Raw genomic sequence first — 18,284 nt, 5'->3', positions numbered from 1 at the left:
ACAAGCAGAACCAACCCCCCCCCCAAAAAAAAATAACAAAATTAAAAACTGGAAATAAATCCTTCACCATAAGCTAGGGAGAGGAACTAGATGGGCTGGGGATCCTGAAAGCTCACTTGTGCTGGCAGGACCCCACAGATAAGTGCTGCACGTTGCACCTAGAGAAGCTGGAGTCTTGGGTGGCCTCTCGGTGGGAAGGGACACCCTGACTGGACACTGTTTGACTGGGGGCTGTCCTTACTGCTTTCTCAGAATGTTGTGCAAGCGATGCCTCTCTTTGTAGCCAGATCAAGCCTGTCTGTGGCCTGTTGAATAGAGGAGGCAGCACACGGCAAATGTTCTCCTATTGTCTTCAGTGAGGACTTGAAAGGGGGTGGGGACACCTCCTTCTACAGGATCCTGGGCAGCTAACTTCCTCTGAAGTGTTTGGTTTGGGAGACCCTCTGATCTATTTCATTAAGGCCCGGTCAAGTCTCACTACATCATCCTCCATCTAAGGGACCAGAGCTTCGTGATGAATTGGTGAAGTTGCCAGGCCCCAAGTAGGAGAGTGCTTGGCTGGTATGCGCCCCCTGTTGGGGTGAATCCCACCATGTGATTTAACTCTGGCTCCAGAACCCCAGGTAAAACTTCAGGAAATGAGTCTGTCCTTTTTCTTCCCCTTTGAAAGTATTTTTATAATATGACTGCCCTCTGGTGGCTAAAATTATATATGTAAATACCCATGCCCTTCAAACACCCAAAGGAGTGATTTGGTGTCACAGGAATGAATGAGTTGCTGGATCAGATTACTGAGTTTGTTTGGGATTAGGGAGGGGGAGTGAGAGGTAATACCTCTTTTCTGTGTTTGTTGGCACAAAAACCAGACTTTAGGTAGTTAAGTGGATCTGAATCATTCTAGCTATAAAGTTCATGAGGGCTGGGAATCACCTCGTTTTGGGCCCAGTGTTTTTAATCCTAGTGCCCAGCAGAGTGTCTGGCACACAGTAAATGCTCAGAAATATTTATGGAACGAATGGATGAATTGCACGCATGCCTCAGAGGGAGCAACCACAACCTCATTCATTTTTATCTTATTTTGCTGCATCTTCTTAGAAGTTTCAGATGCTGAAAGGCATTTGAAAAATTCACCACCTGTTATTTATTAGTTAAAAAAAACTCAATAAAATCAGAACAGGGTGACTTACTTGACATGATAAATAAATAAATCTGAACCCAGGCTTAAAGTTAAAGCCCCTTTACTATAAGAATTTCCACTCAACTCAGGAACACAAGACGACATTCTTTTGGGCAGGTTATATTCTCCAAAGGTGGCCACAATGACATCTCCCATCCTACATGCTCTTCTTAGAGTGTAATCCTGACAATCCACCCACCAGGTGGGGAGTGTACGTCCCCTTCCCTTGACTCTGTGGGTGGATTTTTGTGACTGCTTCAATTGATACGATATGATGGAAGTGATACATAAAGATGCTATACATGTCTGCCTTACTCTGTTGAGATGCTCACTCTTAAAAGCCAACCACCTTGTTGGGAAAAAGCCCAAATTAGCCACCATGGAGAGACCACTCAAGAGGGGCATGTGTTTTTTAGCAAGAGACCAATAGCCTGAGACTTTGGCCAACAGCCAACAAAAACTGTGTGACATGTGAGTGAAGACATCTGATGATTCTACCCTTCAGATATAGAATCATTTCCAGACTTTAAATTTTCCCAACTTGAGGCACCAGATAGTAAGGAGCAAAGCCATGTCGCCCTGTCCAGATTCCTCACCCACAGAATCTGTGATTGTTTTAGGCCAGTTTGGGGATAATTTGTTACACAACAATGACTAAAACATTTACTGTTACCGTCATTACTCTGTTGGTATTACCATAACATGATAGTATCTCTTGAGAAAATATTGGAAGTACCAAAATTGATAAGGAGGAAGTAAATTTATCATTATTTGCACCTGAAATCATTACATATCTAGAAAAGCCCAGAGAATTAACTGAAAAAGTATTTGAACAGTAAGAGAATTCAAAGAGCAGCTGGGTTCAAAATCCAGTTTCTTTCCACTTTTTAGCTTCATTAATGACCAAAGTTGTGACTCCTTTTGTCAAGATTTCTATGACATTGGCTGGTCACAATTGGAGTTCTAATTTAGAGAAACCATCAGTGTTGAGAATACACACTGGTTGCATTTAGCAAATAAAAATACAAGCTGCCCAGTTAAATTTGAATTTCAGATAAACAACAAAGAAAGGTTTAGTATAACTATGTCCCATGAGCTCTCTGTGTTATGAAGAAGTCAATAAGCTGAGCCCACGCTCAAGGTGAGGGGTTTAGATAAAGGATACCAGAAAGCAGGGGTCAGTGGAGGCCATCTTAGAGGCCCCCAGCCAAGCCCCCCCTTTATAATTTTTCCTGAGAAATCCATTTTATTCCAAATAGATACTGTTGCTCAGAGAGGGAGACTGGATACCTCCTCCCTTCAGGAATTTCTTCCTTGGGCAGTGATTTTATTAGATGAGCAAAGGTGTGGAGGTTTCCCTACTAGGTTTCCATCTACCTAAAGTTGACTTGAATGGACGTGTTGTTATCTGCTTCCCAAGTGAGTAATAAACGGGGAGATGAAAAATGAATTACAGTGTTTGCACTTTATATATCCACAGTGTTGCTGAGGTCTTTTAAGCCAGTTATAAATACATGTCTAATTGATAACATGGTTGTGAAATGCCATCTGCTTCCTATAAAAGGATGTACACTGAAGTGGTAAACTTCAGACAAGGTAGGGTGGTACAGAGAAATCTGTTAAAGTATAAATGTGGGCCTCTGGGATGCATTGATTCTTTTGCTAATAACAACTAGAAAAGCTAGAAAAATGAAAAAAGAAAATTCTGTTTGAAGGCACTAGAGAGCTTCCCAGGCAGCCAGAATTCTAGGAGCCAAGATTCCAGAGAGAAGGGAAACTAGGACCTGAGCAAGGGCTTCCCCCTATGAGGAATGTGCTGAATCATAAATGTCATGGAATAGAGAAGCTGAAAAGCTGAGTGAAAACTGGTTGCCAAGAGGTAGGAATCTGAGCAAAGCTTTTGGTGGTCTCAATGGGCTGGGGAAAAAATCTGGAGTTTTGGAAAACCAAAGCAGTCAGAAATTGAGATGCCAAGATCCCAGAAAGAAAGGAAGCTCAGAGAAGTGAATGTTTGTTTGTTTGTTTTTCCTTAAGGTCAAGAGGTAGAGAACTGAGCCCTGGAATCAGCAGTCTCATAGTGACAGGGAGACAAACCTGAGAGTTCAGGGGCCACCATAATGGAGGGGTTGTGTGAAGGAAGCTCAAAGGCCTAGACCTTTAAGCAAGCAAGAACAGGAAATAAAACAGGCCTCATGCTAAAACCCAGCCTTACTTCAGCTCAATCCCTGCTTATGTACAAACTGCCTGCCGGATGTTAAAGAAATATCCTCTATGGAGGAAGATGATATCACAGAGTGCAGTGGTCTTCAAACTTGAACGTGCTTCTGAATCACCTGGAGGGCTTGTTAAAACACAGATTGCTGGGACCTGTCCCAGAGTTTCTGATTCAGCAAGTCTGGGTTAGGACCAAGAATTCTTTTTTTCCCCACTCTTTTTTAAAAAATTGTTTTGTGTTTTTTTTTTATTTTAGCGAGAAAGGGAGAGAGAGAAACATCGATTTGTTGTTCCACTTATTAATGCATTCACTGGTTGATTCTTATATGTGCCCTGATGGGGGATCAAACCTGCAACCTTGGTGTATTAGTATGATGCTCTAACCAACTGAGCTACCTCGCTAGGGCTAAGAATTCTCACTTTAACAAGTTCCCAGGGGATGTCGATGCCCTGTGTTCAGAGCCACTGATCTAGAAACTTTCCAATTTTTCATACTCAGTAACTAGTATCCACCAAAAAAATTACCAAAAGAATTATCTTGCCAGGAGACAGAACCAAGCCAAAAAAGGGAATAGCAGCAGACCCACTGGATATAAAAATACTTGAGTTGTCAGACATGGGCTTTAAAATAGTAAAGATAATGTGTTGAAGAGAAGATGGAGAATTACACTAGAGAATTGGAAGGAATATATGTATAAAAGAACAAAATGGAAACTATAAACTGAAAAATACAATAACTGAACTTAAGAATGCAGATGTTCTAACAGCATATGAACCAGAACGAGTTTAGTGATCTGGAAGATAGATCAGTAAAAGTATCCAGACTGAAGGAGAGAAAAAAAGATGGAAAAAAGATTGAAGGAGAATAAAGGATGGAAAATAAAGAAAAGAGAATAAGAGATACATGGGATATATCAAGAAAGTCTAAGATCTAGGTAACTGGAAGTACCAGAAAGGGAGGAGGGAAATGAAGCAGCAGCAACACTTGAAGACATAATGGCCGAGCTTTCCCAAATAGGTGAAAAACACCAACCCACTCACACAAGAAGTTTTATAAACTTAATTAAGAGAAGTTCAAAGAAAAACGCACCTAGAGCCTCATAGGATTACTGAAAACCAAAGATTAAAAAGAAAACCTCAAAAACAACCACAGAAAAAAATACACATTACTTTCAAATGAATAATATTAAGATGGAGGGGTGACTTCTCAGCAGATATGATGTGTGAGGGACAGACTTTCAGGGACTACAGTTTATGGGATTATAATTAGATATGTTGATGATATTCTAATCTATAGCCCCTAAACAGGACTCAGACCACAACACTATCTTAGTCCTTAATTTCCTGGGGCAAAAGGGATACCAACTGTCTCCCAACAAGGCCCAGCTTTCCTCCTCAGCATTCAAATATTTAGGCTACCACCTAACCCAAAGATCTCCCTCTCTCCCTCTAGAACAAAAGGAGACTAAATATTGCAGTTCCCCAGACACCCAGACAAAAAACAAAAACCCCCAAACAATTAAAAACCATGCTTTTCTCCAATGGACTTCCATTCAAATTGACCTCTCCCAACTTCCTTCTTGTGCCCTATAAAATAATGTTCCTCTCCTTTACTTGTGGAACTTGCCTGTGACTTTTGCTATAGCTTGCTTGTCCTAAATTGCAATTCTTTACTGTTTCTGAATAAACCCATTATTTGCTGTTAAAATAACTGACTGTTTTATTTTTAAGGTCGATGTCGTTTGGTGGCCCATACGGGGACCCAGAGAGACTCCTGATAAGCTGATGAGCAGGCAGGTGCAGCGTCCCTGTTCTGAATGGCTGGGGGAAGGGTGCATTGGGGCACCTCTCCGGTGACCATTTTGCAAATAGCCACCCAGAAGTAACATCCTCATACCCTCTGACTCAGAAATCCCACTTTTCAAAATTTCCCCTTAGGGGCCCTGGCAGGGTAGCTCAGTTGGTTACAGCATTCTAATGGATTTTAAGAGAATAATTTCTAAGTACTATTGTTATGTGAGAAAACTATCATACAAAACAAATTGTGTTAAAAACACACACAAATAAAACCATGCAGAAGATATATGCTGAAAGGAGACACAGGGACTAGTCACAGGGATCAGGGTCTGGGCAAGGTGCAGGGGAAAACTTTTGCTTTTCCTTGGTGTCATTTGGAATGTTGTACCTTTTCTCTCGATTTAAAAAAGCCTTTCATAAATATTTCCCATAGTAACTTAAATACTTCTTAAAAGAATGAGTAAAAATTAGTAGGTTATATATATATTTTAAAATGACCCAACAAAAATTCTGTATAACCTCATTAAATCCAGTGGCCCGTGCTGCCTTATCTGAATAACACCTTGACCACTCAAAGTGTCCAATTTGCACCCAAAGCTCCATTCTAGCAAGAAAATTCTCATAGTTCAAAATATACTGTGTCACAGTTACTGTTCTTTTTTTGAGATATAAAAACAATTTATTATCACCACAATGAATTTTACATTTAAGTATCAGAACCAAGGCCATTTATAGAAATATTAGGAATATTATAAAATACTTAAATCTATAAAAAGTTGTCTCAATCATAACATAGGAATTTTTAGTAATAATTCATTCTACAGTAAACATTATAAATATAATAGTCTATTGGTAATGGAATGTTACCAAGTAGACACATGAGAAGTAACATAAACTTTTGATTCTTAGGGCATCAGGTAAAAACAGAAATGCTCAGAAAAAAACACATATGCAATGGACCAGCTTCTTCTTTTTTGTTAATCCTCACCTGAGAATATTTTCTCCATTTTTATAAAATTATGTTGGTCTCAGGTTTGTGATGGTTTATGATTTTTTTCATAGTTTTTTTTTTCTTTGAACATTTATTTAAAAAGCTACTTTTATCAGTTAGCTACTGCAGTTAACAACCAGTACAAAACTTTAAAAAAGCTTCAAAGAACAATTATTATTTTTCATAATTCCATAGGTTGACTCTGTGGGCTTCTGGCCTGGGCTTGGTTTATCTCTTAAGTCTGCTGATGACTCAGTTGTGGCCTCATTCACATATCTGGCAGTAGGCAGCCAGTTTGGTCTTAGGGTGGGGGCAGGGCTCAGCTGGAAATATTTGTCTCTGCTCCACGTAGTTTTTCATCCAATAGATTTGCCTCAAAATTCCAGAGCAGTAAGAGAGGGCAAGTCCCAATGCACAAGCAGGTTTTAATTCTCTGCTTTTGTCACATTTGCTATTGTATCATGGACCAAAACAATCACAGAGCCAAGCCAGATACAAGAGATAGAGATAGAGACTCCACCTCTTGACGGGAGAGTGGCATAGTCAAGATACAAATGGGTAAGTAAGTGCACAGGGATGGGGGAATTATGGTTATTTCCATAATCAATTTACCAAGCTGCTTTACCAAAAATCCTGCAATTAAGTCAAAAGAAAAGTAACAAACTTAGAAAAATATTTGTAAGTCAAATCACAAAAGATTAATTTAGTTACTATCTAAGGAGCTTCTGTAAATTAAGAAAAAGACCAAATCTCAATACCTAAATGGCTAAAGAACATGGAGTTTCAAAAAAGGAAATACAGTACAAAATTTTTTTGTATTTTGTGTTATATTTAGCTACATATTTGTGGAAAAGGAGAGGAAGGAAATTTTGAAGGTCATTTCGATAATTTTTTTAAAAACTAACTGTTTCCTAATCACATGGTATAAAATGTTTTAAAGTACAAAAAGATACACAGTGAAAAATATCCCTTCCTTCTTCCCTGCACATTTGTCACACCCATGAAAGATTCTGCCATGTAAGAATTTTAAATATTTCAAGTATTTCAATAATTTATGGTTCTTAGATTTTTGTCATGTTTCTGACTCTATGATTATTCAAAAATCAAAACATTAAAACTCCCCCATAATTTCTTATACTTTAAAAAAAATTTTTTAAATCTCTGATCCTTTGAAGCTATCCTGACATAAAGAGTGAATATGGATTTAGCACCATGTGTTGAATTATCCATCTCTCTACCACTGATTTTAAAGGCCACCTTTTTCATAAACTGAATTCCTGCATATATGAACATTTGGAAGTAGGCAGGTGAGCTGATGGGAAAGCAAGCCCCTGGAGAGGGAAGTGTAGAAGAAACATAACTGGAGTTACAGAACCTTTCCTTCTCACTTCACTGATCTAATGGTTGACTATATGACAACTGCCACAATGTTCACCTAATAGAACTACTGAAGGACACTGAACCACCAACAATATAGAAAACCAACATTTAAGAAAATGTTTTCATTGATTTTTAGAGCAAGACAACAGGATAGGAATAGAGAGAGAGAAACATCGATCAGCTGCCTCCTGCATGCCCCCTACCGGGGATCAAGCCTGCAACCCAGGCATGTGCCCTGACCAGGAAATGAACCAGTAACCTCTTGGTTCATGGATCGATGTTCAATCACTGAGCCACACCAGCTAGTTGAAAACCAACATTTTTAATATGAAAACTATGTATTTGGGCACAAAAATGCAGTACACAGCAGAAATCACTATCCTATCAACAGTGACATTATCTCATCTAAGAACACAGAAATTAAGTTATTAAGGAATGCCAAGAGGAAACAATTCTTTAAAGTTCTATTTGATTTACTTTGTTCAGGAAGACAAAGTTTATTTGGCTCTGGTCACAGTTCCATCATGTCTAATTTCTTGGAGAGTTCAGCTTCAATAGTATCCTAAGGGAAGAAAGAAACACATGAAATACTATAAAGAAGGACATAAAACAGGTGCTCTAACTTCTGTTATTTAAAATTAGGAAAACAAAAAGGAAAAACATTAAAACAAAATTTTTAAAAATCATTATAAATATTAAATATGCTTTTAGACATTCCCTTGCTTTTACATCTCTCCCCTTATCCAACCCCAAATGTTTTCAGACTCTTGATTCTAATAAACATCTAAAGGGGGGAAAACCCTTTAGAGAGATGAATTAGTATAATGATACATAAGTAGATTTTCCTGTCCTTTACCCCTTAAACAGTGTACTTTCATAATGTCTCTCACATCACCTCTTTTCCATTCTCATTGCCACTGTTCTCATTACTTCTCATATGGCCTAACTAGGCCAAATGGTTCCTATAATTTTCTTTCTCCCTCCTCCAATCCACTATATACACTGATTCCAGAATAATCTTCCTAAATAACTGGCCTGATAAAAAAGCATAGCTTGGATCACATTTCTCTTTGGCTCAAAGAACAAAGAAACACACAGCAACTTTCAGTGGTCCCCTTACAGACTCTACCCTCTTTATTTTAAAGACCCTTTATACCATAAACCAATTGACCTTCTTCAGTCCTATCTTCTGTTGAATACTCCTAGGCAGCTGGACCTCATCACTTACCAAAGCTTGAAAAAGTCCTCTTTTTTAAGCTCTTGTGCACTGGCCAATTCCTATTGCCTAGAATATTCTATGTCTCACACTCCCATCCCTTCTACTCAAGAAAATCTAAGCAAAAATCGAAAAGACATAAAAGACCACTATGTATTTTTTTATGGAAATATATATATATATACACATATGCCAAAAAGTGTTTAAAGATGCATGAGAATAATACACAGTGACTTTAGGACTATGGCTTAGCTCTGGGGAGGAAGGGGGAAGGCTAAAGGGAGTGTTAGCTAGATCAGCATTTATTTTATTTCTTTTTTAAAACCTAAAGAAAACAATGGAACTTACTAATTCTCGCTTTGCTTCTTCAATTTTCACCTGAGCAAGAGATGGATTCTTTTAAAGAAAAATAAAACAAGGAAAGGTTATATTACCTCAATTAGGGCTCAAGGGGGAAAAGATGCAATAATCCTTTTCAAAAGTCAAAAACCTTACAGAGTATACCCATTGAAACTCAGCCTGAACGTTAAATCCTTAATCATGGAAGCACTATTTTCATAATCATTTAGTGACTTTGGGGAAAGCACTAAAAGAGATACTCTCTTTTTTTAATTCATAAAAATAATTACCGGCATTAAATCTAAATAGGACTCCAATTTTTTCTTCAAAGGTATAGTCTGTCGTTTTAGTTCTGCCAGTTTCTGGGGATGAAAAAAACATGGAGTCACAGAATAATAGAGATATTCACAATGCAGCTAAATACTGCTCATTTCTGACATAAAACACAGTAAAGCATTAACATTAGGATATTTTAAATAGTGGAGCAAATAAAGAGCTTCAAAGATAAACACACAAACTCACTTCCAACTGAAACAGTCCTTATAAGATGCTTAAAATAGCCTTAGCTGGTTTTGCTCAGTGGGTAGAGCATCAGACCATGGACTGAAGGGTCCCGGGGTTTGAATCTGGCCAAGGGCACTACCTAGGTTGCAGCTCCATCCCCGGCCCCAGTCAGGGCGAGTGCAGGAAGCAACCAATCGATGTGTCTCTCTCATATCGATGTTTCTCTCTCTCTCTCTCTCCCTCTCTTCCCCTCCCCCTGCCTTCCACTCTCTCTGAAAAACAATGGAAAAAATATCCTCAGGTGAGGATAAAAAACACACAAAAACAACCACACAAAAAACCACACAAGTGGAGAAGCAATTGTGAACTGAGATTTTAAAGAAAGTTTGCCTTGGCCCGTATGGCTCAATGGGTTGAGTGTCACCCCATGCACCAAGAGGTCGCAGGTTTGACTGCTGGTCAGGGCACATGCCCTGATTTTGGGATCGATCCCCAGTAGGGGCTGTGCAGATGCTTCTCTCTTTGTCTTTCTCCTTCTCCCTTCCTCTCTCTCTAAAAAAAAGTCAATAAAAACATAAAAGAAAGTTAAACTGAATTAAAATAAGCTTACCTCTGAAAGTGCTACTAGTGATTGATGAGACAGAGAAGCATCCATGCCTCTGGCTGAAAGTTTCTCCTACAATGACCAAAAAAAGAGGGTTCAGTTAAGAAAACTATTTTCAATTATCATTAAATATTTTCAATATATAACCCAGCAAAGAGAAGCTACGAATCACAGATGAAAAACTATACATGCATCTAAACACTTTTATGCTGCATGTCAATCATTTCCACAGCCACAGATCTGTGATAAGATGGGTGCAGTGCTTCTTAAGATCCTGAGCTTCGGGGCCTGGTTGCCTGCATCCGAATCTAGATCCACTGCTAAGTAGCTATGTAACCTTGGGCAGTTAACCTATCTTCTCTGTAGTTCCCTTGTCTGTAAAAAAGTATTAGTAATACTGCCTACTTGTGAAGATGAAGGTCAGAAAGAAGTATGAAGAGATCTAACATTATCCAGTCCTTCATACATACCTCTGCAGCTCTGATTCCAAACCTAAACTCCTCTGACTTTGCTTTTAGGAAGTCCATGTTCTGAATACGATTGTCAACTTTGGCCCTTTCCATAGACAGATGCAACTCTGCCTTCTTGAGATCCCTTTAAATGTAAAATTGAAAACATTTTCTTCTCCTCAGTGAAATTATTATTAAAAAACAAAACTCTATTACTTTTTGGATTAAACTCTGGATTAGACAAGAATAAATAACATACTTGCTGGATTTTCTATCATAAAATTTATATCTCAGACTAGTTAACAGGCATTCTTCCAGGTGATCCTCCCCTCCATGTTGCCATCTGGGATTATTCTCAAGAAATATGAAATAATTTTAAGATTAATTTATGCCAATTATTCTTGGAGAAAGTAAATCTGCTAATCAGAAAAGTGACTTAATATACCCTAAAGCCAACAGGAACTATGGAGGTCCCAAAAGGCCTCCCTCCTAAATGTGACATGACACAGTGCCTTGTATATACACAGTCAACATTTATTGAATAAATTTGCACACTGCCAAACTACTTGTGCATATACATACTCCTGATCCACAGCATCTAATGTCTGGGGTAACAGGGACCTAACAAAGGTCCAGAGCATCAAGACAAATAGAGCACTAGTAAAAAAAAAAAAAAAAAAAAAGCAACAAAATATAATGTACTTTAAATTGCACTGTAGTTTATAAGTAAAAAAAAAATTCACATACATTTTGAAAATTATAAAACCCAGGTTATTTGTAAAAAAGAGGGAAGAAAGGTAAGAAATTGTGTGAAAAGGTGAGTCTGTACCCAACCACCCCCCAACTCAACCCAAGTAATTTTCTACTTAAAAAAACATTTTATGGCCTTGGCCAGTGTAGCTCAGTTGGTTGGGCATTGTTCCGTGCACTGAAAGGTTGTTGGTTCGATTTCCAGTAAGGGCACAAGCCCAGGCTGCAGGCTCCATCCCTAGTAGGGGGTGTACAGGAGGCAGCCAATCGATGTTCTGCTCTCACATTTATGTTTCTCTCTCTCTCCCCCTCTCCCTTCCTCTTAAAAAATCAACAAAAAAAAAACCTTTAAAAAAATACATTTTATGGAATCCATTTCTTTTTCTTTTTTTGGAATCCATTTCTTAATGTGTTGTTTTAAATCATATCTATTGATTTAAAAACTAAATATGATAAAGTCCTATTATTCCTTTTTAATAAAAATTGCCCCCATTTCCAACTCAATTACTTACTCTTGTAGACATTTTTCTAATACTAAACTTGAAGTTAAATGTTTTTCAAGTTTTGCCAGTTCAAGCTTGAGTTCTTCATTTCTGGATTTGGTACGAAACAGGTCAGAGGTCAAATCATTCACTGCAGGGAGGAAACTAAAAAGAAAGAATCTGGTCACATAAATGGACATCAAGGACAATAATTACAATTATTCCTTATTTCTAGCAATAATTTTATCTCTAGGTAGGTTCTTCCACAACCACACTGTTTCATACCTCTATGTATTTTGTATATGCTATCCCCATTGCCTGCCAAGCCCTTCTTCAGCTGGCAAACTTTCTTGTCCTTCAAAACGCAAATAAGATTTACTCCCATCCTGGAATTCATTACCCTTTTCTCTGTGCCCTAGTTACAGCTTGTACATTCTTGTTAGGTTACAGCTGTCACACACTGTGTCATAGTTTCACATGCCCACCTCCCTTCTTTGACCATGAGCAGACTGTCCTTCAGTGAATGACTATCCTATTCATCTCTGCTTCCCCAGTGCTATGTATATGTGTGTGTGTGTATATATATACGTATATATGGCATATAACCAGTATTTAGTGTCTGCTGAATTGACTTACGTCTAGATGTCTGCTGCCATGTAACACATGTTCTTATACCTGAAACACTACTTTTGAGCACATATATAAATTCCAAGCCCTTATATTGGCAATTAAGCAGAATAGCTGTACAGTTCTCTGTAAGTTACAGATATACAGTCCTAGCTAAGATATGACCACCAGTGATACTCATGTGGACTTCGGAATCAGACAGGGTTTGAATCTCAACCCTGCCATTTACTAGCTCAGAGAAGTTATTTAACGCCCCTCTTGAACTTCAGTTTTCTCTTAGGGTTGACAGAAGAAAAATGTCATTATACAGGTGAAATGCCTGTAACAAAGAATAAAGGTCCTTAAACTATTCTACCTAGTAGAGTAGGAACATAACCAAAATTCAGTATGTTCATCCAGATGATTTAGCCTATGACTTTTCTTATTGTATACTTATAGGGAACTGTGTAAGTGATACCTAATACTTTTCCCAATATACATGAGAATCAAGCTTTAAAAACCTAATCCTGGAAGAAAAAAACACTAAAATTTAACCAATATCAAGTTTACCTGAATTAATTATACATACTCATTAGTAATGATAAGGAGTTAATTAAATTCAGTGTTTTGGCATTTACTGTTAATTTCTTACACAGAATTACACTGAGAAACAGAAGGTCTTTTAGGTGAAGACCTTATAACATATACAGTTACCAAAATTAAAACTGTCACAAAAATTACCTAGCTACTGAGGTATCCTTTATTTCAAGGGCCACTGCACTGTCAACCAAAGCATTCAGATACCTAGAACCAATGCTAGAGAGATTGGCAGGGGAAAAGTTCACACTCTCCATGAGAAGGTCTTGAAGATGCTTGGCTGAAAAGATAAAAAGAGTTCTATGACTAAGATGTTTTATTTTAAATTTTTAACAGCTTAACTGAAATCTTTCACATATCATACAATTCACTCACCTAAAGTAAATATACCTGTAATTCAATGGTTTTTAGTATAGTTAGAGCGGCTTACCCATCAATACAATCAATTTTAGAACATTTCCATCCCCCCAAAAAGAAACCCCATATTCCTTAGTAATTATTTTCCCATTCCCCAACCCATGAAGCCCTAGCAACCACTAATATACATTTTGTCTCTGTTCATATGCCCTTTACGGACACTTCATATAAATGACATATCAGCCCTGGCCGGTGTGGAGTGTCCTCCCATACATCAAAAGGTTTTGGGTTCGATTCCCCATCAGGGCACATACCCAGGTTGTGGGTCCAATCCCTGGTCATGGTTCGACATATGGGAAGCAACTGATGGCTGCTTCTCTCTCATATAGCTGTTTCTCTTTCCTCTCTCTGCCTCTCCCTTCTTCTCTCTCTAAAAACAAACTAAAAACTTATCTATACTAAATTAATTTCGCACACTTTAGTGTTATAAAATTTGGTTACTTCTCATTATTATCTCATTCAAACACTCTGGAGTTAATCTCACCTTCTGATTCATATTCACTTGCTTTCTGTTTCAAGTCCTCCGTTACCAGGCGGACATCCCTGTCCCGGACCCTGTTTCGTTCTGAAAGGTGATGTAAAATCTCTGTGGTCCGTGGATTGACCTCATATTGTGGAATAGGATGATCTCCAAATATCTTTTTCAACCACGCAGCAACCTAACAATTAAAAGGAAGAAAAATATTATAAGTCTTGTTTATTGTAATGGCACAAAGCAGGTATTACAAAGAAGCTATCAGAAGCAAACGAAACGCTTTCTCTGAATATTCTGAAGTCCTACTTACTTCGCGTCTTAACTTGTCTTTAAGAAGATAGATACCAGGTGTCAGGAAATAAGTGAGAAAGCACAAGGAACAAAATTACCAGAAAACAATCCATCCTTTCCCAAAGCTACGAAAACAGCATATAGGCGAATAATTTGCATCACTCCAATCAATCATTTTAAAGCTCAATATTCAGGTGCGAAAGCATTATTATAGGTGCAAACTCTGAAAAAAGAGTTGTGCACAACACACAAGCCCCACAGAGGCTCCTAGGGTTGGGATGCAGGACAGGGAAGCAGGTGGGTGTGAAAATTTTAGTAGGAAGAATCGGTGAACGGCGAGGCCTGGCTGGAAGATGGGTTTTGGTTCAGTAGCCCCACTTCAGTCGGCTGGGAGGGATTTTGTACCGGGGGCTCCTCAGTTCCTTCTCTAGCCCAAGACTAAGCAGGGGAAGAAAGGGAAAGGCCCTTTCCAGGGCGATCCAAGCAGAAGGCGGACCAAAGAAAAAGAACGCGGGACAGAAGATGGACCCGCGGACTAGGTAAGCAGAGGTGGCGGGCGCAGGGGAACCGTCCGCGGGGAGGGCGTGACAAAGACTCGGCTTCTAGGACGCGGCGAGCCCCGGCTCCCGCCCCTTCACCTGCGCCTCTTTCTCCTCCTGCGCTTCCATAGCCGCCGCTCCCGCCACTTCTCGAGCAGCTCCTCTCGGGAGAATTGCACGGCTTGCGGTGAAGGTCCCGCCCACACGCCGTTGTTCCCGCCCCCTCACGGGCCCGGGATTTCTGGGAGTTGTAGTTTTTAGTAAAGTTCGGGTGGTAGAGGTGGAATCTGACCACGGTGTTCTGGCTCTAACTAGGTGTTTCGGTTTCCTCAGGCTATAGAGACCACACTACTGTCGAAACCTCTTGTAGTGTACTGTGTTACATTAGGAAAGGTAGACCATGTACTCAACCTTCTGTGATATGTGCTTTAATATCAAATTGTGGATCAGACTTAGCACGAAGTATCTTTCTCCTAAGTCATATGCATTTTTTTTTCCATGATAAGAAACATTTCTATTTTTAAAATGTTGAGGTATTCAAAAAAGTTGCAATTCATCATCTAGAAATATAATAATAAATTTGCATCTTGATTTTACCTCTCCAAGGTTACCTAAATCTATTCTGAGAACCAGATCCACTTCTATTGTGTTTACATAGTCTAGTTTCTAAATCGACATAGTTGAAGGCTATATCTTGGACTGTGGTACTTTGACCAGAACAATGGTATCCCCTGTGGACCCCTCTTGGTGGCCAGCCCATTTTGAGGGGATGACATCTGTGTCTGGCCTTTTGCCCACATCACCTGGTCAGTCATATGCATATTTAAAATGATTAAACCTTTCTTTTCAAAGGATTTTATTAACAAGCTATACCATATTGTATAGCTTTCTGATTATTTTTGTTTAGGTCAAATATATCTTTGCCTATTAACCAAATTTCAGATAAATTGGTATGGCCCCTGAGTATGGGAGATGGGGGGACTTATCTTTTATGTCCTTTGTCCACTCTCTTCACTACAAATTTGACAAAGTATCCCTGCACTTTTGTTTTTAAAAACCAATTTTTTGCCTGGCCAGGCGTGGCTCAGCGGTTGAGCGTCGAACTAGGATCCAGGCGATCAGGGTTGGATTCCCAGTCAGGGCACATGCCCGGGTTGCGGACTCGATCCCCAGTTGGGAGCGTGCAGGAGGCAACTAATCAATGACTCATCATTGATGTTTCTATCTTTCTCTCTCCCTCTCCTTTCCTCTCTCTGAAATCAATAAAGATATATCAAAATCAATAAAATAAAAACCAATTTTTTTTCTTATTCCTACCTATTCCTACCAGATTCCCAGAAAAAGTATTGTAATATTTACTTACTCATGGCTCACCCTGTAAAGGAAGTAGAATATTAGAGAAAGGGATTGCTGACTGTAATTTGCAAGCTATGTTTTAGATGTCCTTTTAAGCCTCATACCCTACTCCCACTTCCCCATTAAGGTTCTGAGTATAAGCCAGGATTTGTTGTATGAAGCTGAAAGGGATATCTTAGAAACAAGTGAAGGCAATATTAATAGTCTTCACTATCACAAAGTATCCAACATCCCCTCTAAATTCTGTACATATCATAAAAATCTTAGTATCACAAAAATTCTGTGTGTGTGTGTGTGTGTGTGTGTGTTGGGGGGGATCCCATTGCAATCTTACTGAGTAGGTACAGAAATTATTGTCATCATTTCTGTTTAAATCCAAATGAAAAAGCAAAGTTCCTACTGTCATGGAACTAGTTGCTGGTAGAGGAAAACTTGAGCCCTAGTCTAGTCTGGAGTGAGACTACTGATTCTGGACCATTCTTGGCAACCACTCTACTGGAACTCCCCTTTTACAATGTTAAAACAATTTCCTCTAAGTCAAAGACAGGATTCAGAAAAACTGGATTCTCCAACTTGAGTGCATTTTGGTGTGGGTTACCAACATTAAGAAATGTCCAAACCTGTAAGAATTTTTAAGAGTTTATTTGAGCTAAACTGACAACAACTGCCAGGAAGCAAAATCTCAATGGATTGAGAAAATGTTCCAGAAAACGGCAGTTTTACCACTTATTTTATACTTCAGAGTCAAAGGGGAAGATGTAAGGGGGTTATAGGAAATTCATTTGCGATCGATTAGGGAAGTGGGAGAAAGCAAAGGGGGAAATCTCTGGGATTGGATAAAAAGTAAAAGGAATAGACATATTTCTTTTATACAGGTGGGTATAGGATAGTTAACAATTAACAGTTAACAGGCTTGGGGGAGGGGTGGAGGAGATCAATGGGGGGGAAGGGGACATCTCTAATACTTTCAACAATAAAGATAAATTTAAATTAAAAAATTTAAAAATTAATTTAATTTAAAAAATTAGAAAAAACCAATTAACATGCTAATGATAAGCATGAGAGGATTTGTGGTCTCTGGGCAGTTTGGAGATTGTGCCCTTAGGGGGGTCTGGAAAAAGGAATTATTGTACTTAGATCTTCCAAAGGTATGTTATCTTAAATGCAAAAAGACAGAAGAGCCCTGGCTGGTGTGGCTCAGTTGGTTGAGCGTTGTCCCATGCACAGAGAGGTTGCCAGTTCCATTCAGATCAGGGCACATGGCCAGGCTGCAGCTTCATCCCCAGGAGGCAGCATGGATGCTCCGCTCTCACATCAATGTTTTTCTCTCTCTTCCTTCCTCTTTCTCCAAAATAAGTAATATGTTAATATGTTTATATTAAAAAAAAAAAAAAAAAAAAAAAAAAAGATGGTAGACATTCTCAGTTAAGGTAAAGATTGACCCTTGTCAAGGAAGCTAGCAGCCTAGGACAGGACTACCAGACATGACTCTCTTTTAGTTAAGAAATTTTAATTTCATACCATCCTATGTGGTTACTTTTGGTCTCTGAGTTTGTAAGGCTGCCATGCAGGCCTCCCCTGAGCTTCTCAGGTTTAGTGTGTGGCCCCTTTTTCCTCCACAGGGTGCTTGTCAAAATTTTCCACAGAGAGGGTCAGGGGTGGAACCCCATTGCTCTAAGGATCACCCCTTTTTTGCAGAAAACTGTTTAGTAGCCGTAGTCTCAGACCGGACACCACCAACCCGCCTCAGGGTCAACCTACCTGCCGGGCCCTCAGACGGGGTGTCAACAACACCTCGCACCGGGCAGGGGGATGCCACCATCACCTCCTACCACAACATGGCCAGGGAACTGCTTCATAACTGCTTCTGCTACCCACGTGGGCGCCCCGGGCAGCCACAAGGTCAACTGGAAAGACCAAAGTAAATGTGTAACCAATGCCTGGGAGGAAGCTGGCAAAGGTCTACTCATTCATTTTTTAAGTTTAAATCTAAAAATAACACTTTAAAAAAAAAAAAAGGTAAAACTCCCCACTTCGCAAAAGGCAGATTTATATCCGGGAGGTGAAAGTGAGGGGCGGTACTTCCGGGTCAGGTGGGCT

At 39.2% G+C, this 18,284-nt stretch overlaps 1 protein-coding gene across 2 annotated transcripts; it reads right to left on the bottom strand.

The window, feature by feature from the left end:
- Positions 1-7,862: 7,862 nt before the first annotated feature.
- Positions 7,863-14,961, bottom strand: HAUS1 (HAUS augmin like complex subunit 1). 2 transcript variants are annotated; one of them, XM_016225045.2, is made up of 9 exons: positions 14,928-14,961; positions 14,008-14,182; positions 13,251-13,386; positions 11,934-12,068; positions 10,693-10,816; positions 10,229-10,294; positions 9,405-9,476; positions 9,124-9,171; positions 7,863-8,121 (listed from the first exon to the last, which is right to left on the bottom strand). In XM_016225045.2, exons 1-9 carry the CDS (start codon positions 14,955-14,957, stop codon positions 8,071-8,073), a joined length of 837 nt encoding a protein of 278 aa, XP_016080531.1. In that variant the 5' UTR covers positions 14,958-14,961; the 3' UTR covers positions 7,863-8,070. The 2 variants fall into 2 exon arrangements, with proteins under 2 accessions (XP_016080531.1, XP_016080532.1); XM_016225046.2 differs by lacking the exon at positions 9,124-9,171.
- Between the last annotated feature and the right edge of the window lie 3,323 nt (positions 14,962-18,284).

Source organism: Miniopterus natalensis, chromosome 7 (assembly GCF_054644295.1).
Source record: "Miniopterus natalensis isolate mMinNat1 chromosome 7, mMinNat1.hap1, whole genome shotgun sequence".
In the NCBI taxonomy this organism is placed as follows: Eukaryota; Metazoa; Chordata; class Mammalia; order Chiroptera; family Miniopteridae; genus Miniopterus; species Miniopterus natalensis.
This window is presented reverse-complemented; position numbering and strand designations above follow the sequence as displayed.

Coding starts and splice junctions, on each gene's coding strand:
- HAUS1 (XM_016225045.2), bottom strand. CDS start 14,957: ATGGAAGCGCAGGAGGAGAAAGAGGCGCAG. Junction 10,817..11,933: donor TTAGAAAAATGTCTACAAGA/GTAAGTAATTGA, acceptor TTACATTTAAAG/GGATCTCAAGAAGGCAGAGT. Junction 9,477..10,228: donor CACTAGTAGCACTTTCAGAG/GTAAGCTTATTT, acceptor TTTCATCCCCAG/AAACTGGCAGAACTAAAACG.